The sequence below is a fragment of the Pelodiscus sinensis genome, chromosome 1, assembly GCF_049634645.1.
Source record: "Pelodiscus sinensis isolate JC-2024 chromosome 1, ASM4963464v1, whole genome shotgun sequence".
In the NCBI taxonomy this organism is placed as follows: Eukaryota; Metazoa; Chordata; order Testudines; family Trionychidae; genus Pelodiscus; species Pelodiscus sinensis.
Window position 1 is genome coordinate 2329081 of NC_134711.1, and position 18230 is coordinate 2347310.

Consider the following 18230-nt stretch of genomic DNA (forward strand, 5'->3'; position numbering starts at 1 on the left):
CACCCCCCTCGGCGCTGCTTTCCGAGACGCTTTCTCGCGCCCCATGGTGCCACCGGACACACGTCGTGCGTCTCTCCCGGACTCTTCCTCGCCTGAGCAGAATGAAGGGTTGGAAAAGGCTGAGCGACCGCCGGAGTCTGCGTCTGGCACCAGCCACGCTGGGAAGACAGGACGCTGGGCGAGAGGGAGCCCTGGGGCTCTCACCGCTAGCAGTGCGCCAGCCCTGGGGGGGGCCCGGTTCCTGGGGAAGGAGAAATGCGTAGCAAGTATCCAAAGCGGCACAGGGATTGAGGGGTGAGGGGGTCGCCGGGTGAGTCTGTAACTTTAAAAACAAGTGGCCCTGTGACCCCAGAGGGCCTGTCTGCATTGGGGAGTTATTTCGAAATCACGTGGTAGTGCAGACACAGCCTGAGGGACCACGGGACCACTGGCTGGCTTTAGGCACTGGAGTTCTCTCAGGCTGTCAGCAGAGGGCGCTGGCTTCTCCCCACCAGCCCCGCAGTCAGGTACAGCCCGTGCGAACCCCCCTTTGCCCATTCAATGAGGGGGCGCCCCGGTGGAAGGGGGAGCGACATGCAGGCTCCTCAGGCCCCGTAGCCCTCAGGGGGACAAATGGCTCCGTCCCGGCTCCGCCTCTGGGTCCCTGCAGCGCCCAAAGGGGACCCCACGTTATCCGAATGGAGGCTCCCCCGGGACGTGCAGCTGGAGTAGCGCTGGCCCGTATCCAGACGGGTACAGGGACTGGGCCCCCCTCCCAGCCGGCAGACACAGCCCCACAGAGTCCATGAAGGGGAGAGGGAAAAAGGGAAAGAAGGACCCGGCTCGCAGAGCCAGCGGGGAGATGCCAACGCTGGACGTCAGCTGGATGGACAGGGCGGACAGGCCAGTGTGAGAGTCAAGGGCCCAGGGCCCGGCCTCAGTGTGAGCTGGGGCTGTGGGGCAGAGCTAAGGGGAGAGCAGCAGCCAGAGCGGGGCTGGAAGCTGGGGCAGCCGAGAGCTGGGGCAGCTGGGAGCTGGAGTAACGGGAGCTGGGGCAGCCGGGAGCTGGAGTACCGGGAGCTGGGGCAGCCGGGATCTGGAGTACCGGGAGCTGGAGTACCGGGAGCTGGGGCAGCCGGAAGTTGGGGCAGCCGGGAGCTGGAGTACCGGGAGCTGGGGCAGCTGGGATCTGGAGTACCGGGAGCTGGGGCAGCTGGGAGCTGGAGTACCGGGAGCTGGGGCAGCCGGGAGCTGGAGTACCGGGAGCTGGGGCAGCTGGGAGCTGGAGTACCGGGAGCTGGGGCAGCCGGGAGCTGGAGTACCGGGAGCTGGGGCATCCGGGAACTGGAGTACCGGGAGCTGGGGCAGCTGGGAGCTGGAGTACCGGGAGCTGGGGCAGCCGGGAGCTGGGGCAGCCAGGAGCTGGGGCAGCCGGGAGCTGGAGTACCGGGAGCTGGGGCAGCCGGGAACTGGAGTACCGGGAGCTGGGGCATCCGGGAGCTGGAGTACCGGGAGCTGGGGCAGCTGGGAGCTGGAGTACTGGGAGCTGGGGCAGCCGGGAACTGGAGTACCGGGAGCTGGAGTACTGGGAGCTGCAGCCGGGAGCTGGAGTACCGGGAGCTGGGGCAGCTGGGAGCTGGAGTACTGGAAGCTGGGGCAGCCGGGAGCTGGAGTACCGGGAGCTGGGGCAGCCGGGAGCTGGAGTACTGGGAGCTGGGGCAGCTGGGAGCTGGAGTACCGGGAGCTGGGGCAGCCGGGAGCTGGAGTACCGGGAGCTGGGGCAGCCGGGAGCTGGAGTACCGGGAGCTGGGGCAGCCGGGAGCTGGAGTACCGGGAGCTGGGGCAGCCGGGAGCTGGAGTACCGGGAGCTGGGGCAGCACAGACCAACCATGCCAAGGGGGGGCCAGGGCTGAGCTATAGCAAGGAGCTGAGGGGCCACAGAGGAAGGGGTGGACTCTGGCCGTGCCACGCAACGCTGGGGGGCTCTGAGCAGCAAGGGCCCAGCACAGCAAGAGGTCACTAGACAAGTGGCTGGCCCGGGGTGGGGACGGGGGAAGGGACATGACCCCACATGGGGAGGGGAGTTGTGCTGGGGTCATGTCACTGGAGCCTGAGGACGTGTGGACACCGTCTGAGCAGGGGTCGGACCCCTGGTGTCACCGCAGCGCAGCCAGGGCCGGGGCAGGAGGCCGGGGACGTGTGAGGAACAGTCGGTGAACTTCCATTAGTGCCCGGAGATTATTTGGAATACGTGATGTTGGGTTTTATGTTAACGGAGAGGTCACTGGCTTTGCCCTGGGGTCTGGCCGGCATCCAGGGTAGGGGAGCTGGTGCGAGGACCCGGACCCTTTGGCTGTGTGAATCTGCCGGGTAAGGGTTTACGGCAGGACAGCGCCAGGGTTAGGCAAACTCTGTTGGGCACTTCGCTAAAGGGCCAGCTGCCATGCAGAGCCAGGGACACGCTGCTCCCCCCAGCTGAAAACAAGGGAGGTTCTGCCCCCCCCGGTTACGAATCCCTCTCTGGGGGGGGGGGCGATCAGAGCACTCCGGGGTTCGTACAGAGCAGGGCTGAAGGACCGAGGGCCCAGTGAGGCCAGTATCCTTAGGGTAGTTTTATTCCGTATCTATGGCAACAGACAAGCGATGGAGAGGGCGCAATCTAGTCCATTCCCCTTCTCAGCTCCACTCGCACAAGCCTCCTTCTCGGGCGGCCAAAGGCTGGAGATCTGGCGGGGCACCGCGCTGCCTCGGCGTCTGTCCATCCGTCTCCAGTGACGCCCCGGCGCTGTCAAGGCCGTTCCCCACTCTGGCATGACAAAGGCAGACGTGGGAGCCTGCAAAAGGACCCCAAAACCGGATCTCTACAGGCTTTGGTACAAAAACTCCCCCCCCACGATATTCGCTGCGACCACCGAAGTACTCCAAGCAAACCAGGGAAAAGATCACTTGGGAAAACTTCCTCCCTAAAACCTCAGGGGCACCTCAAGCTCCTTTCCCCCAAAGAGCTTGAAAAAAGAAAAGAGAAAACAAGCTGCCGTCTGTGGAAGCTGACTCCTTAGGCAGACAGGCAGACAGACTTCCCAGGACACAAAAATGAACCGATACCGATTACTTAGACAAGAGAAAACAAGCTTTTATTATCAAAACAAAACTGCAGTTGCGAGCATAGTTGAGGTGGCAAGATGGTAAGAGCCACCAAATTGATACACTCAGACAAAATTCTCTGGGTTAACAAGCTTCATTGCAAAAGAGAAAAAACACTGTTAAACAAAGAAAAAAACATGGTTAATAGCACAGACCTCAGTTCCAAATTCCCAAACCAGAATACAATAAAACCTGACGGACTAGCTAAACGTTTCCTTACATACACGTGTAAGAAGTCCTTCTTGGGGACAGAAGTGTCTTTCTGTCTCCCTTAGTATCTGGAGAAACTGTTCTGCCTCAGCCTAGTTCGAACTACCTAGTTTGTGCCCCGTGTAGCCACGCTGCACGGGGTTTGAACTAGCGGGGTTTTAAAAATGGCGGCGCCCCGCTTATGCAAATGAAGCCCGGGAAATTCAAATCCTGGGCTTCATTTGCAAGTGCGGTATGCCTACATTACCCCGCTAGTTCGAACTAGCGGGGTAGTGTAGACATACCCGGAGGGAAAAGATAAAAATTTCTTTGTTCCAGTTTGAAATCCCTACTTGCATTACTATCGGCTTACCAGATACCTGGCTAGGTAAGCCCTTTAGCCACGAGGCTACTGGTCAACTCTCCTGGTTATGACAGGCGCTAAGGACTCTTATACACTTCTAATCAGTATCTCTGTTGGGATGTGTCTACCCAGCACCCGGGACAAGCTACGCAAATTGCATAGCTTATTTCGAAATAGCTTATGCGTGTGTCTCTGTGTTTGTGTCGCTGAGAGTCTGTTTGTGTGTGTCTCTGTGTGCACGTCTGTCTGTGTGTGAATGAGTGTGTATGTGTGTGTGAGTATGAGTGTGTATCTGAGTGGGTGGGTGTGTGTACTGCATCAGTGAGAGAACTGTCCGCGTTGCTGGCTGCAGGCAGGGTGCACAGAGAAAGAGGCAGATCTCACCGGGGTGCACAGGGAGATGTGTTGCAGAGGGAACACACTGGGGTGGGGGAGGGTCCCAAGGCTGCTACTGCTGGAAGGGTGCCCGGGCGGTGGACCCTCCCGCGCTCTGCCACCGAGGCCCGACTGGCTCCTTCTCTCCCCCCACAGCCTCCCCTGCACTGCCCCTCCCCCAAGGACCACCCTGAGGCCTGGGCGATGGGGGGAGGGAGGAGGCAGACAGTTCAGAATAGCAGGGCGGGGGGGGGGAGAGGGAGCAAACTTGGGTCGGAGCAGGGGCCAGTGTGGGTGGGGCCCTGGGGAGGAGGCTAGGCGGGGGTGGGGCCTTGGGGTGGGGCAGGGGGCAGTGTGGGTGGGGCCCTGGGGAGGAGGCTAGGCGGGGGTGGGGCCTTGGGGTGGAGCAGGGGCCAGTGTGGGTGGGGCCCTGGGGAGGAGGCTAGGCGGGGGTGGGGCCTTGGGGTGGAGCAGGGGCCAGTGTGGGTGGGGCCCTGGGGAGGAGGCTAGGCGGGGGTGGGGCCTTGGGGTGGAGCAGGGGGCAGTGTGGGTGGGGCCCTGGGGAGGAGGCTGAGCAGGGGTGGGGCCTTGGGGTGGAGCAGGGGCCAGTGTGGGTGGGGCCCTGGGGAGGAGGCTGAGCGGGGGTGGGGCCTTGGGGTGGAGCAGGGGGCAGTGTGGGTGAGGCCCTGGGGAGGAGGCTAGGCGGGGGTGGGGCCTTGGGGTGGAGCAGGGGGCAGTGTGGGTGGGGTCCTGGGGAGGAGGCTGAGCGGGGTGGGGCCTTGGGGTGGAGCAGGGGGCAGTGTGGGTGAGGCCCTGGGGAGGAGGCTAGGCGGGGGTGGGGCCTTGGGGTGGAGCAGGGGGCAGTGTGGGTGGGGCCCTGGGGAGGAGGCTGAGCGGGGTGGGGCCTTGGAGAGGAGCAGGGGGCAGTGTGAGGAGGTGTCTCCAAATGCAGGAGTCCCGCGCTGCTGGTGGATTCTCCCATTTTCACTACATCTCCAGTCTCCAGGTCCGGCCATGAGAGGTGCACTTCTTGTAGTTGGGACTTGTGTTCCGTTCCAGGACATGCTGTATGGCTGCAGCCTCGGTGGTCTGGGAGCGCTGCCGGAATACGTCTGCCACCTCTTGCAGCCTATTTCTCAGTGCTGTTTTCTCCCAGGGGTTGCTTGCGATGGCAAAACCGGCTTTGTAAATCTCAGCTGCCTCGGGCAGGGACTCCCGCGTGTAGAGGAGGAAGTCCCCCCAGTGAAGGTAGACGGCCTGCTGGCACCTCTTGCTGAGGGTGGACACCTCGCTCAGGAGGTTGAGGTAAATCTCCTCTTGATACTCAGGTGTCTTTTGTCCGAGCATTTCAGCTAGCGCCAGCTTTGCAGACACAAAGGCGGGATCTTTCTGCACAGCCATCTTGAAGGCCTCTGTAGCCGCTGCCAAGATTTCTTCTCTCCTACCCGTGTCGGCCACCACCAGCTTTTCCTTGTAGCAACAACCCAGGTCATAGTGAAGGAGGTGATAAGTGGGGTCCAGAGAGATTGCTCGCTCTAGAATAGCAATTGTTTCTTCTAGGAACTCTCCTTGAAAGAACTTGGCTGCATTTCTCAGGACCTCGGGGTCCCGGCTATTCCGAACAACATCTTCGACCAGGGCTTCTGCCTGGGGTCTATCCCACCTCTGAAGGATCTTGGCTAAATACATCTTAGCTTCATAGTTTTGCGGCTCTTCCTGGATAATGGCGCTCAACTTCTTTTTGGCATCTGACTTGTATTCAAAATCATGTGAGTGGAACCATGAAGCAAAGGCTGCGATTGCCGACCCAGCAAGAAATTCCCCATTGGCTTCGTCTTCTGCCAATGCCCTTTGGAAACACTTTGAGGCCTCTTGGCCGTTGCGGAAGCCGGTTGCCAGGAGAGACCAGCCTTTGTGTGCGTGGACCTCAGGGATCAGAGCTGCGTATGGCGAGCGGCTGTTCAGGGAGCGGCAGATCTGGCTCACCTGGTCCAGGTAACGCTCCACCACGTCGTAATGGGCCAGGTGATAGTAGATCCAGGCGTAGTTCCCGTAAATGACCAGGGCCTGGCGGGGGATGTTACCTGGGTGATCTCTGGCCAGGAACTCTTCAGCTTTCTTAAGGCTTTGCAGAGCGTCCTCATATCGCCCTTGCAGGTGGCAGAGATAAGCCTGCAGGGCCAGCAACGCGGCCTGGTTCGGGTAGGGAGTGTGGGCAATCCTCAGAGCCACCGTTAGGAGGAGGTGAACGGCGTCCACCTTGTCCCTGATTTCAAAGTCCCAGGTGAAGTGGCACTGGAGGGTCTGCAGCTTCTCCTTCAGCGGCAGGGAGCTGCAGAGAGAGGGGGAACCAGACACCGTTGAATGAATGAATTTCCCCAGCACACTAAGGTCGTGGGGTGGGGACCAGGGAGGGACGAGGTCTCTGTCTGCTTAAGAGCCAATTGCAAAGTGCAGACCTGGCGCGGAGCTCGGAGGGCCATGTCTGATGCCCCCCTCCGCCGGGCGTGGGGCCTTTGTGGATGGGCTTCCCCCAACCTCTGTGGAATCCACTTAGCACTTCCTGTGTCCCACAAAGCCCCCCTGCAAAGCGACCCGACTCCCTGCAGCCCAGGCAGTGTGTGGTGAGCTCCGCACGGGTAGTCGGGAGAATTTCTCCTGGGGAAGGAACCGCTTACAAGGGTGACAGTGAAGTGACTGGTTTCAATGCCCCTCCACCCCAGAGCTGGAGATGGGAACATTGCACGTTTTTTGGCTGTACCTCGGTTGGTTGTGCCATTCGCCGTTAGGGCTGAAGATATTTGACTTATTGCAATATCGGACGCACGTTCATCAAAGCCAAAATGTACACCAGGAGCGCAGGTTTGGACGTGTGCCACCGTAGCACCCAAGGTATTAACACGGAGACGTTCCCAGCTGCCGGAGCAGGAATTCCGCCCCGACTCGCGCCGTGCGGCAGGACCCGTTCCCAGCCCCAGCCACAAGAACAGACCCTGGCCCCCTCCCGCCCATGTGGAAGCCCCCGCCACCGGAGTAGTTGTCCGTCCTGCCATGCGGCTGTGACAGGTCCTGGCCCCCCGCCCCAGTGGCTCCCTCACCACAGCAAATCAGCCAGCCCCGCCTGCTGTACAGGTTCTGCTGCGCGGCTGTCCAGAGGAGGTGGCGGGGGAAGAATGTTTTGTGCGCGGTGGCGCACGGGTCCACCTTAGCGGGAGCTGTGACCAGGAGGTTCATTTTGGCTTTGACTCCCATGCGTCAAGGGAGGAGGCTTTAAAATGGGTTTGGCGGGGGCAGGTGATCAGAGCCCCCAGCTAAGTCATGAACACAGAGAGCTGGAGGACACATCACAAGCTGGTGGGAGCAGGGAGACAAGACGGAAGTGGGGGGCAAAATCGAATCAGCATCTCAGTTGGGTGTCTCCTAACACCAGGCGGGCGGGAGGACGCAGGAAGGACGGGAAAGGCTGCTAAACAAACCTGGTGGCAGCTTCGCTGCCATCACCCCGGCTTGGGCGATAGGAGCCACTGGTCATGCAGACACCCCAACCCCACACCCTTGTGCCTGGCTACACACACACAGACACCCCACCCCCACCTAAACACACAGATCATTTCAACCCTCCCTTCCCCAAGCCTGGCCAGATACTCAGACCCCCCTGCTGGACAGACAGCTCCCCCCGCCCGCTCTGTCTGGACACAGAGCCCTTCTCTGCACCCCCCCCCCCCAGCTGGACACCCAGCAGCCCCCCCCTCCCACTCTCCTCTCTGCTCGGTCCCATGCTCAGCCAAGGAGTCAGCGCGCCCGGGTCGGTGTAACGACAAAAAATGGTGCAGGAGTGTTATGATGCTGCAGTGAGATGGGGGTTTGGCCCCGACTGGGGGCTTGTTGGCCTGGCTTCATTTTGAAATAAAATATTCTGTCAAACTCCGAAGGTTTTAGCATTGTCTCTATATATGAGAGGGGTGAGGAACCTGTTTTGAGTCAAGGGTCGCTGACCCACAGAAAAGTCAGTTGGGGCCACACAAGTGAGATGCAAAAAAAAAAAAAAAAAAAACCAAAACCCAACAACCCTCCAAAAAACCCCAAGCTCACTACTGTGGTCCCAAATGTGCTGTGCAGGCAGGGGACAGAGTGAAAGTGGGGGCTGGGGAGAGGGTGCTGCTGGTGGAAGGATGCTGGGTCAGGTGGCAGGGTGCTGGGGTCAGGGACATAGTCCTGCTGGGCAGTAGGGTGACTGGGAGGGTGCTGGGAAAAGGATCAGGGTGCTGCTGGGTGCTAGTGTGGATGGCAGGGTGCTGGGGCCAGGGACAGGGTGGTGCTGAGTCCTGGGGTGTGAGGCAGGGTGCTGGGGCCAAGGACAGGGTGGTGCTGAGTCCTGGGGTGTGAGGCAGGGTGCTGGGGCCAGGGACAGGGTGGTGCTGAGTCCTGGGGTGTGAGGCAGGGTGCTGGGGCCAGGGACAGGGTGGTGCTGAGTCCTGGGGTGTGAGGCAGGGTGCTGGGGCCAGGGACAGGGTGGTGCTGAGTCCTGGGGTGTGAGGCAGGGTGCTGGGGCCAGGGACAGGGTGGTACTGAGTCCTGGGGTGTGAGGCAGGGTGCTGGGGCCAGAGACAGGGTGGTGCTGAGTCCTGGGGTGTGAGGCAGGGTGCTGGGGCCAGGGACAGGGTGGTGCTGAGTCCTGGGGTGTGAGGCAGGGTGCTGGGGCCAGGGACAGGGTGGTGCTGAGTCCTGGGGTGTGAGGCAGGGTGCTGGGGCCAGGGACAGGGTGGTGCTGAGTCCTGGGGTGTGAGGCAGGGTGCTGGGGCCAGGGACAGGGTGGTGCTAGGTGCTAGGGTGGATGGCAGGGCTGCCAAGGAACAGGATAGGGATGGGGTGCAGGATCTGGGAGGGAGGTGGGGGGTGGACAGAGGCAAGGTCTGGGTGGTAGGTAGGGTGCAGAAGCAGGCTGGATGTAGGGTGTCTGGTCAGGGGGAGGGAGCAGGAGCAGGTTGGGGGAGGGTGTCTGGCTACGAGGGAGGGTGCAAGGAGGGGACTTGGGTAGGAGTTGGACCTCCCTGATCTGGCACCTTCTGGACCTGACTGGTCCCAGATGAGGGATTTTTGGACCAGGCGAGGTCATTTCAGGGCTCCTGGTCCCCCCCCTTTTGCCCCACTAGGCTTCTTTGCACCTCTATCCCCTGCAACCCAACTGAGCTGCCCACCCCTGCTGGTTCCCTGCACCCCCCCCCCCAAACCACCCCCCCCAATCCAAGGGAGTGCAGCACCAGTTCCCCGCAGCCCCTCCCAGCCCAGCTGAGCTGCCCATCGGTTCCGTATGCCCGCCCCCATCCACCTCAGCCCAGCTGAGCCCTGCTCTGGTTCCCTGCATGCCTCCCCCACAGCACAGCTGAGCCCCGTTTCCCTGCACCTCCCCCAAACCCCGCAAAATTTCAGAGCCAAGCGTTGATTCCCTGCCCCTTCCTCCCCTTGAGTCTAGCCCCGGTTCCCGGCACCTCCCTCCTCCTGCAGCCAAACTGAGCTCTGAGCTCCACACACACACACCCCACCCCACCGCCCAGCCCAGCTCCCCGGACCTCCCCATTCTGCAACCCAGCTGAGCTCAATTTCCCTGCACCTCCCCCCAAACCATGCAGACATGCTGAGCCAGCTGATTCCCTGCCTCTGCCTCCCTCCCCCCCTTGCCTGTGTCTACACTGGTGTGATCTTGCACCAAAGTGGCCGCTCTTGCGCATAAACTTGCTGCCTGTCTACACTGGCCCGGTGTTCTTGCACAAGTACACTGCCGTTCACATGTATGAAATCAGGGCTTCTTGCACAAGAACTATGATGCTCCCGCTCAGGAATAAGCCCTCTTGTGCAACTGTTCTGAACGCAAGGGGGTCAGCCGAACCTCGAGACCGAGCGGATGTGTGACGGAGTGACGACTCCCCTTATTCCGTGAGCTGCTGATAAGATCTGACACTCTAGACCCAGCAGACCCCTTCTTTGGTGTATGTAGATTTAGTTTCCTATAAGCCACTGAACGGACAGGGTGCAGACTGCCTGTCTGTTCTCAAGAGGTGTGAAACCAACTGTCCCTCATAAGTAAGCCTGTAACTTTGTACATATGATTCTTTTCAGGAAAATAAAAGCTTTTTTGCTTGCTGGAACAGTAACTGGCCAGCCAACACCTTGTGCTAAGGAAAAGCATTATAGCTTCGCACATTAAGCCTGATCTGTGGTACAAGAGGGAAACTGAGGCATGCCACTGTTGGGGAGGGCTAGCAACTCAGAGGTAATTCAAGTGAGTGGAAGGTCACGAGTACCGATGAAGCGCTCTTGTTTTCGGAAAGTTGCAGCTCACTCGCCCACGGAAGTGGTAAGGAACTAGCTGTAACCGGTTCCCCTAGCAGATCTTAGGCAGTATTTTAAGTTATAATGAGCCACCCCGACAGGGGTAGAAATGTTTTCTTGTCTTTCAGATCATCAAAAAGCGCTGGTGCCAGCTGAAGAAAAACAACCAACAAAAAACCATGGTTCTGTGTCATGACATAGTAAGTTTGTGTTCTGTCCAGGTTGGTCTTGTGTGTCTTAATTGTAATACGTATTGCAAATATTGTTGTGTGTAGGATATTGTTTTAATGAAAGGATAATTTGAGTAAAGCAGAAGCATTAATTTAAACCAACAAAATTAATAATTGGGCCCAATCAATTGGCAACTCTAAACTTAGTGAATTGACAACTTTAAAATTCAGTGAAAGGATAATAGTTTGGTAATTGTTTAGGCTAGGAGAATGTTAACAACGTCTCCACAGGTGAACAAAAAAGGAACTGGAAGGAAGCAAGGAGTGCATCACGTGAACAGAAGGACTGGGAGTGGGGTACCAGCCCTCTCCCCCACTGGATTGGTTTTGCTTTAATGGCTACACAAATGAAATATTTAGCTTCTGTAAATTTGCACACCAACCATAAAAGTGGTTTGGCCAGAGATAATAAGAAATCTATTAGAAACAACACGGGCAAGTGGGACATCAGCATATTTAAGTAAAGATGCCCACAACAATGAGGGAACTAGTAACCCACCATTGCAATAACAGCTACTTGCCCTGCTACTCATTGGTGCCTGATGCCTTAAAAGGCCTCAAGAATTATGGAATTGCATGGGTTAACAATTAAACATCTATCAGAGGGGTCGCCGTGTTAGTCTGAATCGGCAAAAGCGACGAGGAGTCCTGTGGCACCTTAGAGACTAACCGATATTAGGAATGGCAACATACAAAAACCTGTAGGGGAACACTTCAATCTTCCTGGACACACAATTGCAGATCTAAAAGTAGCCATCCTGCAGCAAAAAAACTTCAGGACCAGACTTCAAAGAGAAACTGCTGAGCTACAGTTCATCTTTAAGTTTGACACAATCAACTCTGGATTAAACAAAGACTGTGAATGGCTCGCTAACTACAAAAGCAGCTTCTCCTCTCTTGGAATTCACACCTCCAGATCAGCTGGCAGAAGTGGGCCTCATCCTCCTTGATTGGATCCACCTGGTCATCTCCAGCCTGATCCTGGCCTGCATATTTCTACCTGCCTCTGGAAATTTCCACTACATGCATCTGACGAAGTGGGTCTTTGCCCACGAAAGCTTATGTTCCTACACTTCAGTTAGTCTATCAGGGTATGTCTACACTACAGAGTTAGTTCGAACTAGCTTAGTTCGAATTAGTTAATTCGAACTAAGCTAATTCGAACTAACACGTCTAGAACTAAAAACTAGTTTGAATTAGCGTTTTGCTAATTCGAACTAGCATGTCCACATTAAGTGGACCCTGAACAGGGCTTAAGGATGGCCAGAAGCAGTGCCGGCAGGGCATCAGAGGAGGACTTAGAGCGTGGAGATGCTGTCTCAGGCTAGCCGAGGGCTGCGCTTAAAGGGACCCGACCCCCACCCCGGACAGACAGTTCTAAGGGGTGCCCCGCTTGAAAACCAGTCCTGGCTTGGAGTGCCCGGAGTACCCGCACTGGGCACATCACAGCACTTGGCCATCAGACCGGCTGCACTTGCCGCAGGCTGCCATCTGGGGAGAGGGGGCAATCGGGGGGCTGCAGGAGAGCTTCCACCCCCAGAAGCCCACAGAGCCAGCCCAGTCCTCCCCATCGGGGGCTCGTACCCCATTCCTCCCTCACCTCCGTCCACTTACCCTTCCCTAGCCCCTCTTCTTGATGTACAAAATAAAGGACAATTGTGTTCAAAAATGGAATCTGTCTTTATTGAACAAAACTGGGGGAGACTGGGAAAAGGAGGTGGGAGAGGGGAAGAGAGAGGCTGGGAGAGGGGAGGGCAACTACAATGATCAGGGGTTGGGAACAGGTCCCATATGAAGAGAGGCTAAATAGAGTGGGACTTTTCAGCTTAGAAAAGAGGAGACTGAGGGGGAACAGCATAGAGGTCTCTAAAAGCAGGAGTTGGGTGGAGAGGGTGCATACAGAAAAGTTCTTCATTAGTTCCCATAAAGAAGGACTAGAGGACACCAAAGGAAAGGAATGGGTAGCAGGCTTGAAACTAGTAAGAGAAAGTTGTTGTTCTTCCCAAAGCAAATAGTTAACCTGTGGAACTCCTTGCTGCAGGAGGCTGTGAAGGCTAGAACTAGAACAGAGTTTAAAGGGACGTGAGATCGAGTCGTGGAGGTTGGGTCCATGGAGTGCTATTAGCCAGGGGGTAGGAGTGGTGTCCCTGCCCATGGTTTGTGGAAGGCTGGAGAGGGATGGCACAAGACAAATGGCTTGGTCACTGTCTTCGGTCCATCCCCTCCAAGGTCCCTAGGGTTGGCCGCTGTCGGCAGACAGGCTACTGGGCTAGATGGACCTTTGGTCTGACCCAGGACGGCCATTGTAAGCTCAGGGCTCAGGGTCGGGGGTCTCAGTGGACCCTCTTGATTTTCATGCACACTTGCTCCTGGGTGGCCAGGCTGGCAGCTCTCCTGCCCTAGACGGCCACTTTCCTGTGCCTAGTGCGGAGGTCGTGGACGAGGTCCACGATGTCCGCACTAGACCAGGCGGGTGCCCGCATCTTGCGGTCCCGGGCAAGCTCCCGGGAGCCGCCAGCCTGGTCCCGGGAAGAGGGGGAGGGCTGGGGGGCATCGGGTGGGTGGCTCGATCCGTGCCAGGTGCAGGGTCTGCTGGCTGGGTGGTGGCAGGCTTGCACCTGGCACGGGCACCGTAGCCAGGCCGTGCCCCTTTAAGGGGTCCGGGTCCGGGAGGGGGGCAGTAGAGTTTCCCTGGTGTTGGCCAGAGTGGCCACCAGGGAAAGCTGGGGAGGGCTAGCCTCCCACTAGTTCGAATTAAGGGGCTACACACCCCTTAATTCGAACTAGTAAGTTCGAACTAGGCTTAATCCTCGTAGAATGAGGTTCACCTAGTTCGAACTAAGCGCTCCGTTAGTTCGAATTAAGTTCGAACTAGCGGAGCGCTAGTGTAGCGCCTATCAAAGTTAGTTCGAACTAACGGACGTTAGTTCGAACTAACTTTGTAGTGTAGACATACCCCTAATGAAGAACTAATGTAGCACTTTGGAATAGGCAAATCTGTGGGGGATTTAAATATCCCCCGCGGTATTTGCATTAACATGGCTGCCGCTTTTTTTTTTTAACATGGCTGCCTATCACAAAAAGCGTGCAAAAGCTTTCTCTAAAAAACAGCTACCCCTCCTATATCAAACTGAGGAATCCCGAATAAACATTGGATGGCGGAATATGAGCCAGGTCCGGGGACTGATCACCCGAGGGCCACCTCCCGCTCACCGAACCAAACGAGTTCCTGTAGAGCGTAACGTATCCCAAACGTAACGAAAACCAAATATGTTGTTGTGGTAGTTTGTGTCTGTTCAATGTCAGTATTGTTATCTGAAATTGTTTCAAGGTATTGTTAAGTAGTAGTGTTCAAAGTTTTAGGTAAATGATTAGTCTTATAAGTAAGACTGATATAAATGTAACTGTTAATCCCTGGTCCCTTGTTAACAACTATTAAGATTTAGAAAAGCCTCAGGGAATTTTCTTTACTGTATTGCATTTTGCTTATTGGACATTCTAATAATTATTTGGTGCCTACGTATGTAAGAAATTGATCAATCATAATTTATACGTAGAAGCCCTTTAATAAAAGTTTCAAAGATATTTGGTAATAGTTTGCCTGTTTCTGCGCCTCCCTAGGACTAGCCACATTTCCGAACCTTTTACTTTAAACCGCAATGTAGAGATATAGTGAGAAGAGACTCTTAAATATTCAAAATGTGTGACACAGTTTGAGGGAATGTAGGTAAATTATTTCACCGCACCAAGTCTCCTGGAGCAGTAAAGTAGCACCACGGACAGCAGGGAATACAGTCAGTTCCAGGTTTACAATGGTGCCAATGGCACTGTGGCACCAGGCTCCCCAGGCACCATTATGGACCCCTCTAACCCATCCTACAGCCGGGTCTGGCCACTTGCCTTCTATCAGGGCTGGCTATTGGGGATGGGGGTCAGGGTGTGGGAGAGTAGGTCTCTAGAGGCGGGGGGGTCCTGGGCAGTGAGGGGATGGGGGGTGCTCGGCAGTGGGGAAGGTTTGCATGTTTTGGGGTGCTGGGGAGTGGGGCTTTTGGGGGGCACTGGGGGCTGGGGAGATCTGTGTGTGTTGGGGGCTGTGCAGTGGGGCAGATCTATGTGTCGAGGCGCTGGGACATGTGGGGGGGTCAGTGTGGGGCACTGTGCAGTTGTGGTGGGCACTGGGCAGTGAAGGGATCTGGGGGGGGAATGCTGGGCGTAGCGGTGTGTGGGAGGGCATAGGGATTTGTGGGGGACTCTGGGTGGTGTGGCACTGGGTGTAGGGGGTCAGAGGGGTAGCATGGTGCAGCATGGGCCCGCCCCCAAGGGGAAGAAGCACAGCGCAGGGCCAGGCAGACCAGTGTGCGTCTGGCAGCTGCCACTTTGTAAACAGTGCCCTTGTAGCGGGCTGGATGGGGCAGGGCTGTGCCTGCCTGCCATGACCCGTCTCCCGGGGGCCCACAAATATGTTTAGCCCCGGGTCCATGAAAGGTTAACCTGGCCCTGTGTGGGGCGCAGGCTCTGGGACGGAGTTTGGGTGCAGGAGGGGTGCAGGCTAGGGGGAGTTTGGGTGAGGGCTCAGACCTGCGGCAGGGGATTGGGGTACAGGAGGGGTGTGGCTGTGTGGGCTCGGGGAGGGAGTTGAGCACACGATGGAAGAGAAAGGAGCGGCAGTGACATAGGAACGGAGAGAAGACTCTTCAATACTCCAAAGGCGAGTGGCAGCTTGCGGGAGGGGCTGTTGGTACAATAGGTCACAGCATTCAGACTCCCGGCTGTAACGGCAGGTCGTCCTGCAGCCCTTGTGTGGGATAGCGAGCAGCTGCGGTGTCTAAGCGCTGAGGTTGTGTCTAGACTGGCAAGTTTTTCTGCAAGAGCAGCTGCTTTTGCTGAGAAACTTGCCAGCTGTCTACACTGGCCGCTTGAATTTCCGCAAAAGCACTGACTCCTACTGTCTGAAATCAGCGCTGCTTGCGGAAATACTACGCTGCTCCCGGTCGGGCACAAGTCCTTTTGCGCAAAGGGCCAGTGTAGACAGCTCAGATTGGTTTTGCGCAAAAAAGCCCCGATGGCAAAAATGGCGATTGGGGCTTTTTTGCGGAAAAGCGTCTAGATTGGCCACGGACGCTTATCCGCAAACAGTGCTTTTGTGGAAAAGCGTCCTGCCGATCTAGACGCGCTTTTCCGAAAATGCTTTTAACGGAAAACTTTTCTGTTAAAAGCATTTGCGGAAAATCAAGCCAGTGTAGACGTAGCCTGACAGTCAGGGAGTTGGGAGGCCCCTGCCTTTAAGGACACCCCCAGGAACCCGCCTCTGGTCCGGGGCTGACTTGCAGCATCCTGCGAGGAGACCAAGAAAAGCCTTGGTCCCCCTCGTACCCCACTAGGTCCAAGCACAGCAGGTGGCTCACCCCGCGGGGTCACTGCTCCCCCCTCCCTAAATGGGGGTTTTGTCCCCGCACAGGGTCTGGCAGTGCCCCCCCCGATTTAACCCCGGCTACCCCCCCATTCCTCCCCTTCAGCCCCTCTTCTGCCGCTCCCCACAGGCGCTTGATCCCCCAGCCAGCACATTTCTGCCCCCTGCTCAGACCCTGACACCCCCGCTGCAATTCGCCCCCCTTCACCCTTTTAAACCCCTCCCAGGAGGAGGCAGCAAACCCTGCAGCGGCCACAGTGAAGGCGACGGAACCGGCTCAGCTCGGGTGCGTAGGCTCAGTGCACCCAAAGGGGCAAATCTGGAGAGGTCGCTTTTTCTGTCGCTCAGGCTCGTTCGGCTGCTCCCCTCGGAAGCCGGGCCCCGCCCCTCTGCCCCCGACCACCTCCCCGGGCTGCTGCAGGCTCCGAGCGCGGGGGCGGCTGGTCCCAGCTCCGGGCCGGGCGTTACAGGAGTCCCGGGCTCCCGCCGCCTCCTCCCCTGCCCTGCCACGGGCCACAGCGCTGCGGGGCCGGAGAGAGCCCGGGTCCCCCCCAGCCAGGGTGCAGGGCAGCGGGGGGGCGGTGACAGGCTGGGGAGATCCCTGCCCCAGACATGTCTGTGTGCAAAACATCGGGGGGGGGCTGCCCTGGGGGCTGAAGGGGGAAGGCAGGAATGACCGGGGGGGGGAATCAGAGGGTGCCAGCTGGCGGAGGGGAGGGGGCAGGGGCATGCAGAGGGTGCCAGGTGGTGGGGGGGCAGACAAAGGGTCCCAACTGGCGGGGGGGGCAGGCAGAGGTTGCCAGATGGCGGGGGGGCAGGCAGAGGGTGCCAGCTGGCGGGGGGGCAGGCAGAGGGTGCCAGCTGGCGAGGGGGGGCAGACATAGGGTCCCAACTGGCGAGGGGGGGCAGGCAGAGGTTGCCAGCTGGTGGGGGGGCAGGCAGAGGTTGCCAGCTGGCGGGGGGGAGGAACCAGAGGGTCCCAGCTGGCGGGGGGGGAGGAACCAGAGGGGGCGAGCTGGCGGGGGGGGGAGGAACCAGAGGGTGCCAGCTGGCGGGGGGGGGAGGAACCAGAGGGTCCCAGCTGGCGGGGTGGGGAGGAACCAGAGGGTCCCAGCTGGCGGGGGGGGGGCAGGCAGAGGGTCCCAGATGGCGGGGGGGGCAGGCAGAGGGTCCCAGCTGGCGGGGGGGGGCAGGCAGAGGGTCCCAGCTGGCGGGGGGGGGGCAGGCAGAGGGTCCCAGCTGGCGGGGGGGGGGCAGGCAGAGGGTCCCAGCTGGCGGGGGGGGGCAGGCAGAGGGTCCCAGATGGCGGGGGGGGGCAGGCAGAGGGTCCCAGCTGGCGGGGGGGGGCAGGCAGAGGGTCCCAGCTGGCGGGGGGGGGCAGGCAGAGGGTCCCAGCTGGCGAAGGGGGGGGCAGGCAGAGGGTCCCAGCTGGCGAAGGGGGGGGCAGGCAGAGGGTCCCAGCTGGCGAAGGGGGGGGCAGGCAGAGGGTCCCAGCTGGTGGGGGGGCAGGCAGAGGGTCCCAGCAGGGTGAGCCCGCGGGCTGGGCCGGGGGAGGCGAAGGAGCCAGGGGGCCCGGATCCCCGGCCCAGGGCGCTGGGCGCTGGGGATGCTCCGCCCGGGGGTTCGGGGAAGCCTCCGCCGCCAGCGCCCGGCCCTACCTCGCTGTGCGCAGCCCGGGGCCAGGGCTCCTCTCCCAGCGCCGCATCCTGTCTGGGCTCCGGACTGCCCCTGCCCGGCCGCGGCGCCCTTTATACGCCCCCGCCCCCGCCCCTTCCCGGGGAGGGGGTGTCAGCAAAGGGAAAGCGAGCGGAAAGCGGGGAAAGGAAAGTGAAACTCCGCGTTCCGCTCGGCTGTCACCCTGCCTGGGCTGTCGGCTGCAGCCCCGCTCTGTGTGTGTGTGTGTGTGTGTGTGTGCGCGCGCGCGCCTGTCTCTTCTATTTCCTGTGTGTGTGTGTGTGTGTGTGTGCGCGCGCGCGCGCCTGTCTCTTCTATTTCCTAGTTGCAGCGATAGTCTCTTTAATGTTTTCTTAATAGGCTTCATGTTGTATACTCTGTCAAATTATTCTGAAGTAGAAATACATTTCGATTCTTGTGGTTATGAATATCTGAAGATGGTTTAATTAGTATTGTAGAAATAGATTTAGACTTTCATGGTTATTATTTTGTTTTTCGTTCTAAAGTAAATATTGCCATATACTACAGTGAAAGA

The 18230-nt window shown here is 58.5% G+C and overlaps 1 protein-coding gene across 1 annotated transcript; it reads right to left on the bottom strand.

The window, feature by feature from the left end:
* Window positions 1-2045: 2045 nt before the first annotated feature.
* On the bottom strand, window positions 2046-17871 carry LOC142827971 (interferon-induced protein with tetratricopeptide repeats 5-like). The gene is made up of 2 exons (XM_075924764.1): window positions 17680-17871; window positions 2046-6383 (listed from the first exon to the last, which is right to left on the bottom strand). The coding sequence occupies exons 1-2, from the start codon at window positions 17724-17726 to the stop codon at window positions 5039-5041; spliced, it is 1392 nt and encodes a 463-aa protein (XP_075780879.1). The 5' UTR covers window positions 17727-17871; the 3' UTR covers window positions 2046-5038.
* Window positions 17872-18230: the final 359 nt, after the last annotated feature.

Coding starts and splice junctions, on each gene's coding strand:
- LOC142827971 (XM_075924764.1), bottom strand. CDS start 17,726: ATGCGGCGCTGGGAGAGGAGCCCTGGCCCCGGGCTGCGCACAGCGAG. Junction 6,384..17,679: donor CCCGGGCTGCGCACAGCGAG/GTAGGGCCGGGC, acceptor CTCTCTCTGCAG/CTCCCTGCCGCTGAAGGAGA.